Source organism: Gossypium hirsutum, chromosome A06, assembly GCF_007990345.1.
Source record: "Gossypium hirsutum isolate 1008001.06 chromosome A06, Gossypium_hirsutum_v2.1, whole genome shotgun sequence".
NCBI classification, from domain to species: Eukaryota; Viridiplantae; Streptophyta; class Magnoliopsida; order Malvales; family Malvaceae; genus Gossypium; species Gossypium hirsutum.
In genome coordinates this window covers 4,927,031-4,943,039 of record NC_053429.1, presented here as the reverse complement: position 1 = coordinate 4,943,039, position 16,009 = coordinate 4,927,031, and the positions used below count along the sequence as shown (strand labels likewise).

Genomic DNA, 16,009 nt, shown 5'->3' with positions numbered 1-16,009 from the left:
GATTTTCGGAACTGTTCTTGAAGAGTTTTGAATTGTTCTTGCAATAGTGACAATTGTTGAGAATTGTTGTCTGGTTTTTGGGTTGTATAGGCTTGGTTTTGGCAAGTTGGATAATACTAGTAGTATTGTTGTTGATATGGGTAGGATTGGGCTAGTAGTTATAGGGATCATAGTAATAATTTCTGTAGTTTTGATTTGTTTGAGTCTGGGTGGTATTTTGGGCATGATCTTGAGTTTGTCCAATTGGGATTCTGACCTCTGGGTTGGCCATCTAAAATTTTGAAAGGTTAGACAATAGAAGTGGTTTACACTCATTGCACCAACTGTTGATGGTGAGATTAGAGAAATCGAAGATGATGACGGTGTTAGGCGGTTCACCTAGCTTATGACAATGTGAAAAGTCGTCGCATATGGAGGTTGGAGCCCAAGGAGTAGCTTAGAGAGAGAGAGAGAGAGAGAGAGAGAGAGACTCCCCTTCACATACGAGATTAAGGGTTAATGTACACTTATCTATGATTCTAAGGTGCCACATGTCATCTTTCTATTGGTGATCTTGGAATAGGTTATTAAAGTGGTCTGCCACCATAGACCTAACTAGGGTGGCGATTGGACATACTATTAATCATTTCAGATGGGACGTGATAATTGACATCATAAATAACACTTACCATATGGGCCTCACATGGATTCGCACTTAACGAGTTATTTTGAAAAGATTATTCTAAATGATAATTTCGAGGAGTAAGTGTGTGAAGAGTGTGTTCGAAGAGTAGGGGTATAACAATAAGATTTCTTAATAAATATTTGGTTTAAGTTTATAAAAATAATATATAATAAAAATAATATCTAGAATTTGTGGACAAGACATGGTGAAATAGAAGAAACCATTTCATGTCAAGAGTCAAAATTGAGGACAAAAATATTAAATAAAGTTGAAGGAGTTTGAATGCTATAAGCAAAAGTTAAATTGAGATTGTAAGTAGCAAAAAAAAAAAATCCACTTTACCCGTTAGTCTATCTGTAGACCTACAAGGCCTACGTAAGTTGCATATAGGCTTTGCTTTATGCATACCAAAATGGAAATAACAACAGAGCCGCGAGCAGATCACGCAACCACACTTATTCAGAAGCTTTGGGTACGCAAATTGTAAAAATCTGTTCTAATCACTGTATTCTTTTACACCATTTTAAACCATTACCATCTATGAATATCTCATGAGATTCAGAATTTTAAAGGCATAGTGAGGAGGGACAGCTAAAAGCTGACAATCTTAAATCCAGCTTTAACTTAAGATCCAACGTTGGGGTTGTCGAAACATTCTAGAAAAGAATTACATTCGCCAAATAACCAAGTAATATTGTAACACTGATTAACAACTTTGCTACAAAACAGAGCATCTCTCCATTGTTCCTATCCCCCAATGGTCTCTCTCTCTCTCTCATGATGATAATGATAACTATAAAATGAACAAGAATAGATTGATTACTTATATTTCCATGGTCTAAAATAAAAATCACAAACAAAGGCAAATCAAGTCTAATCTTAAAGCAAAGTGTTAGTGGATGGAGGGGGCCATTCGTTTCTCCCCCCCTGCTCTCAAGTGCATTAACCCCCCCTCCCCCCTCATTATACCTTCCTTCAACTTTTTTTTCCCCTTTTTTGTTTTAAATTTTCAACCCAATTTTCCCTCCCCCTTCGAAAAACTTTCGGTATGTTTACTCCTTTTTTCCAAATCACATGCTGCATTTTATCCAAACTAAGAATATTACTATATGAAAATTGACCAATCTATTTATATATTGTATTCTTTGTTGGTTGTTGGAGATATCGACTTGTATAGGCAACTATGGCAAGTAAGGGCATGGGCTCTTACAAGTTGAGGGTATGATGATGGGATCATGAAACAAAGCTTGTGGACTTTAACCTTCTCTTTTTCTAATTTGATTTGTTTTACTATGTATCAGTTGATTAAAAAAAGTAAAAGTAAGGACCCAAAAAGAAAGCTCACTTGTGAGCTGTGAAAAAGTGGCCCCATTTTGAAAGAGAGCAAAAAAGTGTTAATAGGAAATTAAAATGAGATACATATTTAAAAGAGGGTAAATAAAGCTGTCCACCATCTCCCTCCTTTCTATTTTAAAAACATAATCTTAACCCCACAACACCTTTCATTAAAAAACACATAACACCTTGGTTTAATAAAAAGATTTGGATACCTCACGTTTAATTTTTATTACATATGGATTTAATTTAAATTTAATTTGAATTCTAAATAGTTTATAGTGAATATTTTAAATATATATGAGTATTGAAAATTCAGGATATTTTCTTTTACTAAACTGTATCAACAATTGATTGACATGTGAGTTAATCCATTTGTGTGTATAATATATGTGTTTATTTTTCAAAATAAATTACAAGGGAAGGAAAAAGTTGAAAAGTGCCCATTGTCCAACATGTCAAAAGAAACAACTGAAGTTAGTTGAGCAAAGAGAATAAGAGGGAAACAAAGGAGAAACAAAATCAAAACAGCCCTGCCATCACCATGAAAGGAAGAAAAACCAAAGGAGCTCCTTCAGCAGATTTGCTAGTATGTTTCCCATCTCGATCTCGTTTAACCTTAATGCCTAAGCCCATTTCTAGTCCAGCAAGGCCATCGGAAACCAACATCCGCCACCACAATCACCGCTATCATCACCACCCTCTCATTAAGAGATCAAGTACCAGGAATGGTAGTGGAGTAGGCTTAGCTAGCCCTCTTCTGTGTGCAAACAACAAGCAAATGAGACCCGAGATCACGGAACCGTCTTCCCCTAAAGTCACCTGCGCCGGGCAGATCAAAGTCAGGTCTAAAACCACCTCATGCAAAACCTGGCAATCAGTGATGGAAGAGATTGAAAGGATTCACAACAGCAGGCGTCACAAGAAGAGAGCCGGTTGGATCGAGTCCCTTGGTTTTAAAAAGGAAGTGATGCAGTTCTTGACCTGTTTGCGGAGCATCCGTTTCGATTTTCGATGTTTCAGGTCATTCCCTCAATCCGATATCACTACCGAAGATGATGATGATGAAGATGAAGAATCTCAAGAAAACCATAACCATATCCATGATGATGACAAGGAGGCATCGAGAACCGTATTCTCGAAATGGTTCATGGTTCTTCAAGAGAATCAAAATGACGGACTTTTAAAAGAAGAAAAGGGGAAGTCCCATGACGTTGACGTTGTTGATGATGATGATCAAACTGCAGTTCCACCTCCAAATGCCCTCTTGCTTATGCGCTGTAGGTCAGCTCCTGCTAAAAGTTGGTTAAAAGAGAACGTTAAAGATGAAGAAAACATACAAAACGATGATGAAGCAGAAGAATGCAAGAAGAAATATGAGAAGAAAACAAAGAATTTAAGGTCATTAATGGAAGAAGAAAACAGAAAGACAACAACACAAAGCTTGGTGGTGATGAAGTACGACCTTGGTTTCTACAAAACTTGTTCTTCTGATATAGCCAAAGAGACATGGGTTGTTGGTGGATTCAAAGATCCATTATCTCGAAGTCGAAGTTGGAAGAGATGATTGGCTTTTTTCTCTCTCTTTTTCTGTGCTTTATTTTGAACATTTTCTCCTCCTTGTATCTGAGTTCTTTTCTAGGAGGAACTGAGAATTGGAGAACTTATCACCACCTATAGTTTTCCTTTTGATTATTGATAATATATTTTCCATTTCTATTGTATGATTTGAATGTTTGTAGTTTCTATCATGAAATCTGTACAGCTTTCCACTTCTTTTCCATAGGAAAAGATTTTGCTGCCATTGTACATTAATTGTTCTTACTTCTCTGAATTCTGAACCTTTATTTTTCTTTTGATTTTTTTCAATCTTAGAGTGCTAATAATGTATAAATTTCTATCTCTAACTTGTATTATTTTTATCTTAAGCTTTTCAGTATTTCATAAAATTATTAGATTTTGATTAAATTTAGATTAAATTTGAAGTTCAATTAAGTCTAATCACACAAAGTAAAGCTCATCCACTATTATTTTTTCTATCGAAAAAACTCAAACCTAAAACTTTACCTAACAAAATTAGATTCGTTATCATTCTAACCAACTGATTTAACTATTATTGATGTTTGATCACTTTAACTCATGAAAAATAATTGTATAAAATTATAAATTCATGTCATCTCTGTCTCTTTTCAATGAATGATAAATTATATTTTTCCGATCCCCTTGATTTCTAGCTTAGAAGAATGTTAAATTAGATTTTTCCTCGCTTTAACTTTTTTTTCTTATTTATTTTTAATTTTGATGGATTTGCTTGAGCTAATTTCTATCTCTACAAGGGATGTTATAGCACCGTGAGTGGCATGATATCAAGACAATAATGAAAGAACCAGCAGAGTGTGCAGCAATACTCAATTGATCTTCGATATAACCTTAAAACATGCCTATAATGTATATGTCGAGAAAACTTGGAAAATGGACATCTGCACTTACTAATTACAAAATCTCATGTTTTTATCATTAGTACTTATTAGAATTGACAAATTCCTTACTTTGGAGAAATTTGAAATATATTTTAAATATTTTAAATAGAAAAAAAGTTAAAAGATAATTAATGTAACATTCAATTACTTTACCCGATCATCAAATTCGAGTTATAAGATGCCATATTCGTTGTTGGGATTCATTCAAATTCACATTACTATATATCCGCATTTAGATACATTACCATTTTTATTAACATACCATAAGTTATACCTAACCAAATGTTATAACATTCTCCATTTCATATATATATATATATATATATAAACATATGTTCAATTGAAAAATGCTTACCAACTTTCTTAAGAACATAATTTCAAAAAGAAAAATTACTATGATGACTTTAAATAAGTGTTTCTTTTATTATTTGTGTAAGCATTTTTTTAATGCCATTTCTTTGTCACAAGATTACCACATGAATTTTTTTTAAATAATTTCAAAATATCACACCACTGAATTTAATAAAAAAAAAATTAACGAGTAACAATTAGACCTGAATTTTTAAATTCGAAAAGTATAAAGACTAAATTCTTGAAAGTAAACATTTCAAATATACAAAATGCATAGGGACTTGGAACATAATTTAACCTTTAAATTTTTTACTCTATAATTTATATATTTTTAAATTTAAAAAAAATATATTTTTAATTTTTTTTAGATGATGATATAATCATTATCATGGGTCACTATTGTTAAAGTGTGTATATTAGAGTGAGACACTTAAAGCAATTTTTTTTATTACCTGGGATATGTAGAAAACTAAAAATAAAGAGTGAAATTAGAATATTGGTTGTCCTAATAATAAGGGTTGTCTAGTTTATGAACAAGAAGAAAGAAAGGATGTCTAATTTATGTCGAAAGTGATGCATGAACCACCTGGTTGTTGACTTAATTATGTGCTGTACATTGTCGTTGAATATTTGTTAACTTCATTTATTAGGTTTAAATCATGAAGAGAATAAACCCCCATGGGATCGAGTAAGTTCAGTTCAAATTAATTGTCGGTTTAACATTTAGATAAAATTGTATTAATCTTGTTGTTAATTTTTTTAATAATTCATAAATAAAAGTTAAATAAAAAATAAATAAATAAAAATGGTGGGATGCAACAATTTTCACCCAAGGTTGAAAGAGATTTTGAAGGATGAAAACTTAAGGTGGAAGTCTATTGAATTATGGGTGAATTTTTTTTTTTGAATTGTATTCAATTTTTTATTAATATTTATTTGAAATTTGATTTTTAAATAAGTTTGAAAGAAAATTGAGGAGAATATTTTAATGGCCCTTTTGAATATCTCACGCTATAATATCACAACAATACCTAATCTCACCATTATTATTATTTTTACATTAACCGTAATTGAATGTACCGTCTATCTAAAATAGCCCTAAATATTAAAAAAAAAATAGAATGGGAGATAGTTTTGAGTCATTGACCCGAAACTGGGCCTAGAATTTGAGCTCTAACATCTGTTGTATTTGGTGGCCTATAAGCCATAATCATTTCAAACTTTCTTGATGCATTTAGTCAGGCCTAGAATTCGACTGAGCCATGTTGGAATTGACCTACGAACTCCTTAATGTGAGTTCTTTTCTTAATAATAAATTAGTTAAAAACAACAACTATTTTGACAAGTATAATTTCATTTTTTAAATGACAGAAAATTTTGAATTTTTTTTTTAAAAATTTCACATCAATTAATTAATATAACTTTTTAATGTTTTTAGTTATTTGAATTAATATGCTGATTGTGTTTTAGTTCGACTGACATAGACATTATTGCTAATGCAGAATTACGTAGGTTCAAGTGCGCTGAAGTATATAATCCTTCTATTTATAGATTAAGGAGGGGCTAGGGGTAATTTTAAGTATTGTGTCAAAAAAAGTAAATATGATCGAGAGATAAACGATATGAATCTAGAAACAATTTGTATCTAGAAACATGGATAATAGGGAGATAAATGATATAAATTACTCATCCCCGTAAAGAAAAAGAAATAAATAAAGTGAATCACTCAACCTTGAAAAAAAAATCGAGACCGTATTTATTAAACTAAAATCTCCATTTTTTTAATACTTGGTAAAGCCAAATACTTATATGCTTATAATATACTACAGTTTAAAAGAACTAAAAACTCCTAAAAACTAATTAAAAATTCAATTTTACAAATATGAATCACTAAATAAATATTTAATCTCCTAAATAAGCTTTTAAGTAAGATAATATCCTCATAAACCAAAATTAATGAGTTTAATTTAAAGGTATTTCTAATAATTAAATATAAAACTCATTTAAATAATTAAAATCTTAAGCTAAGATAAATATGTAGAGTCCCGTTTCAACTCATATCATTTTTTTTTCCTGTTGAAAAAATATTGTCATCGAATCTCATTCAATTGTTCGATTGCAACCTTTAAAATCTGGCTACTGCTTGATTGTAACATTTGAATCTTGACTCTGATACAAATTGATATGGAACCTTGGACCCAAGAAAATTCCAAATCTCTAAATTTAGAAAATCAACAAAAGAATATAATTTTAATGTAAAATTAAGAAGGGACCTCTAATCAACTTAAGACTAGTAACAATGATAATTAGTTAGTTCGGTCTTACGTCATCTTTAATCAACTTGTGATTAGCAATAATGATGATCGGACGCCTCCAATGATAATTAAATAGTTTTGTCCTACCACATTCCTAGATAAAATGTACTTAAACATGAATAACAAGAAAATATACAAAGTAAATGGCTAAACCTTGGAAAGGAAGGCTAATGGCCAAAGTTTATTAAACTCAAATCTCCATTCTTTAATGCTTGGCCAACCTCCTAAAAACTAATTAAAAAATTGGTTTTTGCAAGTCTTACATAATTGAATTCTAAATAAATATATATTTAATATACTAAATTATCCTAACGAATCATAATTAAGGAGTTTTATTTTCAATATATTTCTAATAATTAAATATAAAACTCCTTTAAATAATAAAAATCTTAAACTAAGATAAACAACTCGAGTCCTACTTAAATTCATATAAGATCAACTTTTTTTTTGTGACAAAAATATGAAAGAGTATCAATTACAAAATAATATTAGTATCGACAAGACTAGACATCAAGAGTTATCTATCTAATCGTATATGGTCCGCAATCCTTGAAGGAGATGCATGAAACATTTTGGGGCCAATGGGTAATTTCTTCATCAATTCCACCGGAAAATGATGAACAAATTTTGCATCCTTTGATATCTACTTAATTTTCACATGTCAATCACATTTGCATAGTTATTGAATTCTTAAAATCAAATTTCTGTTCGATTGACATTTGATGCCTTCATGAATCTCCTTGATGGCTAGAGCACAATCAGTCTCAACGATAAATCTATCCCAATTAGCATCCCAAGCCACCCGAAGGATATCATAAATAGCTCAAAGTTTTGTTTTCTCTACGCTACATCTTCCAATGTTACATCCTATCTCTCACATCCATCTACCATACTCGTCTCTTGTTACTGCTATCGAAAAAGCCAATCCTGAGGACAAAATGCGAGCTTCATCAACATTCAGCTTAAAAGAACCAAGAGGTGGTGGATTTCATACTTGAATCATGATATGATTCCTGGAGGAGCCACCAAAATTACTTGGCCTTTGCTTAATAGATCTTGTGCAATACCATGAAGACTAAATAACATTTTCAACATTAAAAAGGGATCACCTTGAAGAACTGCAAAATTCTTTTGTTTCCAAATCTTCCAGCATACAATACCAAATAAGGACTGCCAATCTACATCCTAAAAGATTAAGCTGAATTCGTTCCTCAGATTAGCCGAAAGCCAATCCATCAAGGGGTAGGACAAGAATTGAGGCAAAACCCTCGACGGGATAATTTGCTTCCACACCACTCGTGCATGACAATAATCCCTAAAAACGTGAAGACAGGATTCATCGACACTCCCACATGTCTTGCATGAAGGATCTTCCGAGAGACCTCTCTTACATTGCTCCGCATTAGTTAGCAGACGTTCCTTAAAAAACCAACAAAAAAAATGACAAACCCTTTGTAGACCAACAAGCGACCAACTTTAACTATATAAATAAAGACCAAATTATGGTATTATACCTTACATAAGTTGTGAGTTTAATTTATTACCTTAATGAAGTTATTTTAGTTCCTATACTTTTTAAATTTGAAATTTTAATCTTGACAAAAACAATAATCATTAAATTTGTTAATATCTATTATTTCTAAAATCTTATGCGATAAACATTTTATTACATGTATAATACCATGTCACCTTGCTATTTTCATATAATACTCACAAAAGGGCATTTTCTTTTTAGTTAATGAATTTAATTGTTATTATTTGAGTATGGACTAAAATTTAGAAATTATAATAATTAAAATGATCAAATTATAGAATATTAAATAAATTTACCACTTAGCATAGTATAAGACTAATGGAATTTGACTTAACCTGCAACATATATACATTCTGTTAACATTTACATAGAATGTATAAATATAAAGTGCTAAATTTATTATCATATAAATTAAAATTATATACGAATAATTGAAAATTTTAATGTCACATTGATATCAAATTGATAAGGATTAAATTCTTTTAATTTTTATAAAAATAAACTATTTGCTGAAAATAAAAAATTACTGAAAAATTGGGAGGGAGAAAGAAAAGTGTTAACCTGTGTATAGTAGAAAAACTGAAAATAAAAATAATAGCATACAGTTCCTTTCTGGACATTCTTTTGGCATTTCCAATACTGGCACTAATCATGACCTTTCCATTATGCAATCTTTCTGCTAAAAGAAACAAACCAAATTTTCTTTTTTATCCTCACACTTACTAATTTTTTCTTTTTTGGTTTCATTTTTATAAATGCAATATACGCAACTCTTTGTTTCTTTCCTTTAAAACAGTAAAAGAAGAAAAATAAAATAATAAAAAAATAAAAATCTCCCTTTTACATATTTAAATCTCAAGTTGCCACTCAAATTTCTCACAGCTTTTTAGACATGTATGAGTCTAATGCTGGTAAAGTGACTGAGCAGACATGATTAAGATTAGCCCCACCATTAGCATATTTTATTAGGATTAGCCCCATCATTAAAATTTCTCTCTCTTGTTGAACCTGGCTCTCTTTCTTTGTGAAAAAAGAGGTGACAAATCTCCCTGCATATCTTCTCTTTGCACTTGCTCCATGATGTTGTTTAATTCTGTCCTCAACTGCTGTACAATTTGACTGATCTTTCTAGCAATTCAGGGTCATTGCCTGGAACTTCTTTAACCCTTGATCCATTCTTGTATATCTTGAAAGCTGGAATGCAGGTTAATGCCTCTGACTTAGCTAAGTAAGGATGATCTTCTATCTCCACCTTGAGGAAGTTGATAGATGGGAATCTCTTGCACACTTGTTCCATTATTTGCACTACTTGCTTGTGTTTTGTTTTGTTACAGAAAAGCACCACAGTCATCCCTGTCATTTGAATAAAAAGATTTATGTAATTAGATTTACCAATGAGCTACTTACAAGGTGAGGTTACAAAGTACCTGAAGCTATGGCTACTTACCAGCTGAGGTTACAAAGTGCCTGAAACGCTCGTTGCTAGAGACCAAAACTAGATTTGACCCAAACTTCAAGTCCTCAATGTCTTCACCATGCTGCTTTTTGAGTTGGACCTTAGCCTCGAACAAAGCTCGAGCCACCTCCTCATCTCCAGGGGTTTCCCTTATCAACATCTCATAATCTTGGATTGCAGTTTCCCATCTTTCAAGCTGAAAAGATGAAGAAACAATAATGAATAATTATGTGGCTCATGATTAGGCCCTTTGATTATGAAGTGTGAATTATTTACCTTGGAATTACAATCAGCTCTCCTTAGCCTTGCCTTGCTATAAGATGGTTGAACATTGAGAGCAGCTGTGCAATCTTCAATGGCTTTTTCAAATTGGCCTAACTTTGATCTGCAAGCTGCTCTGTTGCATAGCAAAACTGGATTGTATGAATCGTATTCGAGTCCTTCACCATATACGATGCAAGCCTCTACAAATTTTGATGCCTTGAAGAGCAAGTTACCGCTCAGTCGAGCTGACGATACTGCTCTAGTCCTCTTTACCACTAGGCTTATTTCCTTGTTGCCTGGATCGAGTCTAGCCGCATGCTGAGCTGCTGATACAGCCTCATCTAGCCTATTGTCATCCCATCAAGTCTACAATTAATTATTGAACTACAATAATCTGGGTGCATGCATATGTATAAAATAGACAGTCCACATGCTTTACATAAATAGTCATCTAGAGTTCTTCGACTAACCTGCCAGAAACCATGTTTACCAGTGCTTTGATCATTAAAAGATAAGCACTAACAGTCAGGCCAAAGAAATTAATACAAGATTCAATGGCAAATTTTGGTCCTTTGTTGTAAGTTATACAAGCCTGTTGATGCTTGTTGATCTTCAACAAGGCCTCTGTTTGTAAAGCATAGACCTGGAATAGATCACAAAGAACAACATATGACCATAAACAACTACATACAGCATACGATAAAACTCGACGTATATAAATTGTAAAAAATTAGACCTCGGGTGCAGAATCGACTCCTGAGGTTATAACACATTCAGTCTCCTTGAGTAAAGTGTTCCATCCGTGTGATTTTCGTGCGTCGGAGCATCTTTTGAGACGACGGATTAGAGTTTGAGCTTCAGATATGTGATTAGAGTCTGCATGATTTCCGGCATGTTTGTAATGATATAATGCATGTTCTGGTTCTCCCAATCTGCATTGCAAGCAATGCCAATTTTAGATTTTCCTTTCTGTGGTTGATCATATAAAGTTTTACACTATGATTGAATACTACCTGAAATAAATTGTTGCCAAACGGTGATGAGCTCTGCAATAAGCAGGATCAAGCTGGATAGCTTCTTTGCACTCAGCAATAGCCTCCATAAGACGGCCTAAACCTAACAAGGCAGCGCTTTTATTACACCGATATGTCGCCTGTTTAGAATCGAGAGAGATTGCTCGTTCGTATAAAGCCAATGCCTCTTCAAACCTTCCTTGCTTGTATGCCTCATTTCCCTTGTTCTTCAGTGTTTCAGGATCCAGTCTACCTGTTAGACCGTGAAGCTGTTTAAACTCATCACTAGGTTGCCTTATAATATTGCCCATCACTGAACCACCAAGTTTACCAAGGCTGTTTTTTCTTGGTAGTTTATCCAAAGCTTCGATTGTTGCATTGGAACCATTGTTCCCTACAGCACTCCCAGCTCCAAGCTGTCTTAAGTTTCCCAACTGGCCTACTAGCATTATATTACTCGAAGTTGCTCGAATAAGAGCTTTGCTATTGTTTGATTGCTGTTGATCACTAATGGTTACCTTAGCAAGCTCCTTGGAGTGATGTGTTGAGCCAGACGAGGACGACGTCGAGCTTCTGCCGGTATTTGCACGTCTCCTACTGTCTTTCACAGGGTGAGAATACGAAACCGAGTTTCGCGGTGACAACAACTCGGACTTCCTTACCGGTTTCTGATCCTGTTCCGGTAAAGGCTTAGCCAAGTTGGATGAATCCGGGAGGACAGGCTCCACAGTGCTGGTACTACGTCTCCTCCTGGAATCATCATTGTTTGAAAGCTTCTTAGACTTATCAGTAACCGGCTCTTTTGAAACCTTGTTCATCCCTTTTCCGGACAGTGCCGGCACCGATGATTTTTTCGACCAGTTGCTCCAACGTTGAAAAACTCCCCCCATTAGACCACATCCTAGCTCCTGCTCCATTGAACATTTTGTCATCTTTGCCAACTTTTCCAGTTGAAAATGATTGTTATGGAAGATATATTGAATTAGTCTAAAGGCAAAGAATTTGTCAACAGAACAGAGGGAATCAGAGCAATATTAATATAACCACAACCACTATGTACGTACAAGAAGAAAAATATGAACCAAAAGAATTCAAAGAATTAAACAATTGAAGCCACAATAAAAGATGACTTGAATTTGAAGGATTCGTTCAATGTAACAGGCTTAGTCCTAGAAGATGTATTTATATCATCAATTTAGTACCCTCTAGAGTGGCTTCCAAGAAACCTACTTTATCTTTATAGGATACTGAGGAAAAGGGGGATGGAGGTTTACACCATTTTTTTTTTTGAAAATAATGTTTATAAATATGGGGATGAATTCTACCCTTTGATGATTTTTTTAATCTCTAATGACCACATGATTTAAATTAAATGCAAAAAGAATGTTTTTGTTCTGTTGTTGCATATTATTGTGATTTGACAAAAAAATAAAAGGAAGAATTCCAAACAATCAATTGAATTGGCCCCATACAAGAGAGGCTATGATCAACCAATTTCCTAGCAACAGCCCCCCCTTCCCTTTTTAAATGTATGGGTAAATTGCACTTAACATCATTAAATTATTAGTAAATTTACATTTTAGTAATTCAACTTCAAAAAGTTATAAAATAATTATTGGATTATCAAGTGTTCTTTTAAGTTTAACAAGCATGTTTCAAGAGATGATTTGATGTCGATACAATGAATCAATTCCCATCAACGAGTAAAAAAATATAACTTAGATCTAAGTTTATTTGACAGTCAATGTTGAAGATTGAAAAAGAAAGTTATTTGAATTTTGATTTGCAAATTTATGATGCTTAAATATATTTCATGAAAAAAACTGAACTACAGCAGAGATAAAACTATATAGCAACGGTTTCAACAGCCCAATAACTTAAATAACTTTTGAATTTAAGTGACTAAAACATAATTTATCACTAATTTATTAATTCTTTGATTTTATTCTATCAAACCTTAAAACTTAAACCCATTTGTATTTCAAACTTAGCACGAAACAAGACATGGGGAAAAATACAATATATTGATCGGCGGCCAAAGAGGCATTTATTTGTTGTTTGTTCAACATAGCTGTTGGTTCCAACGCATTGTTTTGATTAATAAGGAAATTCAACTGTGCTATGAAACTGGCATGGTATTAATGGACTGAAAATCCAACCAAACTAGCCACATGTTTAGTTATTCGAGCCTAAATTTTGGTACTTAATGATGGGTATTCATTATAATACAAACAGAAGCTGTTGACAGGGGATGCCGCCACTCTACTTGTTTGGCTCAAGCATTGAACTCTTGTCCAAAAACAGACATTTGTATGTATAAAAACATTGAATGCAACCCAAAGATTGAGAAAGATTTTGTCCGGGTCTAAACCCTACATAATTTGTTTCAGTCGGTGCCGGTTTCCACACTGTTTCTCCTAGACCCCCCAGCTTGAGACGGCAGCCTGAATATTTTGATTCTACCATCCTTCAATTATATGGGTCAAAATATTTAAGAAAATAATTGGCCATAAGTTCCTCTATGATTGCTCTTAATACATTTATTATTGACATACACAAAACTTGTGACAAACACCCAATATGATATTAGAATCTTTTCACCCATATAAAATGGTATGATGAAATCGTGTGGCTGGGGATTGTTGCAGTTGGGGTTTTTTATTAAAAGTTGAAAACAGGGTCAGAAATTGAATAGAGATGGGGTTTTGGTGTTGACTGAGATGAAATGGAATGACCCACTTATTTGGTTCAACTCATTAAATCCTCCTTTAAGGGGTTTAAATTAGCCACATGTTTTATTCTACCGACAGCATTGAAAATATTTTGAAATCAATTTCACAACCTGCTTTATTTCATGGAAACACAAAATATTACAAGTTCTCAGGGCTTTTCAAAATCCACTCGAATCATGTTTTCTGTTCTCGCTAAAAGCTCAAAAAAGTGGTCCAAAGTTTACGCCTTATACGGAAATAAAAGATAAGAAAATAGGCCAAATTCTAATTTTGGTCCTTTTATTATGTTTAAATTTGAGATTTAATTTGGCACAATTTGATCCTTTATTTTTATAACATTATTCTCAGGAATAGACATCAATTAGGACGGATACGAATGTTGTTAAATTCATTATCTCTCCACAATTGGCACACTTCGTTCTACCGTCCGTCCCACTTTATTATGGATATATAATCTTGAAAATCACTATTACCTTCATGGATGTTGAATGTATCCGTCCTTGCCCCATCTTGTTCTGCTTCAATTTGAATTTTGTTACTTATCTTTAATATTTTCAATCTTTTTAAAGGAAATTAAATATTTAAACATAAATTTTCAAAAATAAAATTAAATATAAAATATATGAATTTTTTCTATATTATATTATTACAATTTTATCCTTTTAATAGTTTATAAATAGAAGAATAAAATGATAGTTTTATACAGTGGATTAAGGCAATCAATTACCATAACCACTTCATATCCACTGTTCAAATGAAAAATTTCACTCTACCCCACATCCACTTTAAAAAATATCTGTTCCATTTTAACAGAATCCATCAAAAAAGTTTTAAATTTTGCCATTCCTAATTATTCAAGTTAAAATGCTGACATAAATTTATTTTTCTTAAATCACCAATTCAATTTTAACAGTTTAACAAGCAATTTAAACTAATTAAAGATATTATAAAAATAAAGAGATATGTCAAACCATATAAGTATAGAAAAGTAGCAAAATCATAATTAAAGGAAAAAAAAAGCTATAACATAAGTATAAAAAAGCACTTTCCAGTTTCCAATCCTCTGCTTAGGTTTGAAAGATGTGAAGAAAAGTATAGAGTGAAGATGATGTGTGATGAACTCAAGATTAATGGAGGGTATGTGTATAATTGATAAGACTATATTAAGCTACTGAAATAGCTGAGGGATTTGTCCAATTTCACATGTTTTCCTTGTCTATAATGAAGACATGGAATTGCCAGATAAGACTGGATTCATTCATAAATTATTCTTTTAGACCAATCAAAGGTAAGCCTTGTTTATGGCGCAATCTAAAGAGAAAAGCACATGTGAATTTTGACTATTTCAAGCAAATGATCAAAAAGGGATCTCTCTAATTTAACCCCATTTCTTTGTATCTTATGGGATACTCAAGTTTTCAATACATTAATCTTCTAACAAATATTAATTAGTTTAGTACCCCATATATGTTAAAGGTCGAAAAAGAAAAAGTTGATGCCAGCCAATTGTGAGGGCACCTGCAGGGCTACATATACTACAATCTAAACAAAGTGTTCAGCAATGGACAATTTGAGTCAATCTTTAAGGATTTTAGAGCTTTGCTTTCTTGGATATGAAAATATATTTTAAAGCTGCCTTGGCAGCTTGTAAAAGTTTTCATGGATTAGATTAGATTTGGGTTAAGTTGATTATATGTAATTGTATAAGTTTAGTTTAGTCTAAAATATAAATATCAAATTTGATTTAAATCTAGTCGCATTTATAAATGATTAATTCAGATTTATTAACCACAAGGTGTGACATGGTGGTTATTCACCTCGTCTCTTAAATCATGTGGTCGGGGGTTCGATTGCTACTCATAAGA

The 16,009-nt window shown here is 32.6% G+C and overlaps 2 protein-coding genes across 2 annotated transcripts; one reads left to right on the top strand and one right to left on the bottom strand.

The window, feature by feature from the left end:
- Positions 1-2,412: 2,412 nt before the first annotated feature.
- Positions 2,413-3,901, top strand: LOC107962446 (uncharacterized). The gene has a single exon (XM_016898842.2). The coding sequence runs from the start codon at positions 2,544-2,546 to the stop codon at positions 3,564-3,566; it is 1,023 nt and encodes a 340-aa protein (XP_016754331.2). The 5' UTR covers positions 2,413-2,543; the 3' UTR covers positions 3,567-3,901.
- A 5,418-nt stretch (positions 3,902-9,319) lies between these two features.
- Positions 9,320-12,690, bottom strand: LOC107962447 (TPR repeat-containing thioredoxin TTL1). The gene is made up of 6 exons (XM_016898843.2): positions 11,413-12,690; positions 11,136-11,331; positions 10,870-11,042; positions 10,412-10,745; positions 10,127-10,331; positions 9,320-10,032 (listed from the first exon to the last, which is right to left on the bottom strand). The coding sequence occupies exons 1-6, from the start codon at positions 12,342-12,344 to the stop codon at positions 9,779-9,781; spliced, it is 2,094 nt and encodes a 697-aa protein (XP_016754332.2). The 5' UTR covers positions 12,345-12,690; the 3' UTR covers positions 9,320-9,778.
- Positions 12,691-16,009: the final 3,319 nt, after the last annotated feature.

Excerpts from the sequence above, each read along its gene's own strand:
- LOC107962446 (XM_016898842.2), top strand. The coding sequence starts at position 2,544 with ATGAAAGGAAGAAAAACCAAAGGAGCTCCTTCAGCAGATTTGCTAGTA.
- LOC107962447 (XM_016898843.2), bottom strand. The coding sequence starts at position 12,344 with ATGACAAAATGTTCAATGGAGCAGGAGCTAGGATGTGGTCTAATGGGG. Across the intron at positions 11,043-11,135 it reads GAGTCGATTCTGCACCCGAG|GTCTATGCTTTACAAACAGA; the intron begins GTCTAATTTTTT and ends GATCTATTCCAG. Across the intron at positions 10,332-10,411 it reads GAGCTGATTGTAATTCCAAG|CTTGAAAGATGGGAAACTGC; the intron begins GTAAATAATTCA and ends TCATCTTTTCAG.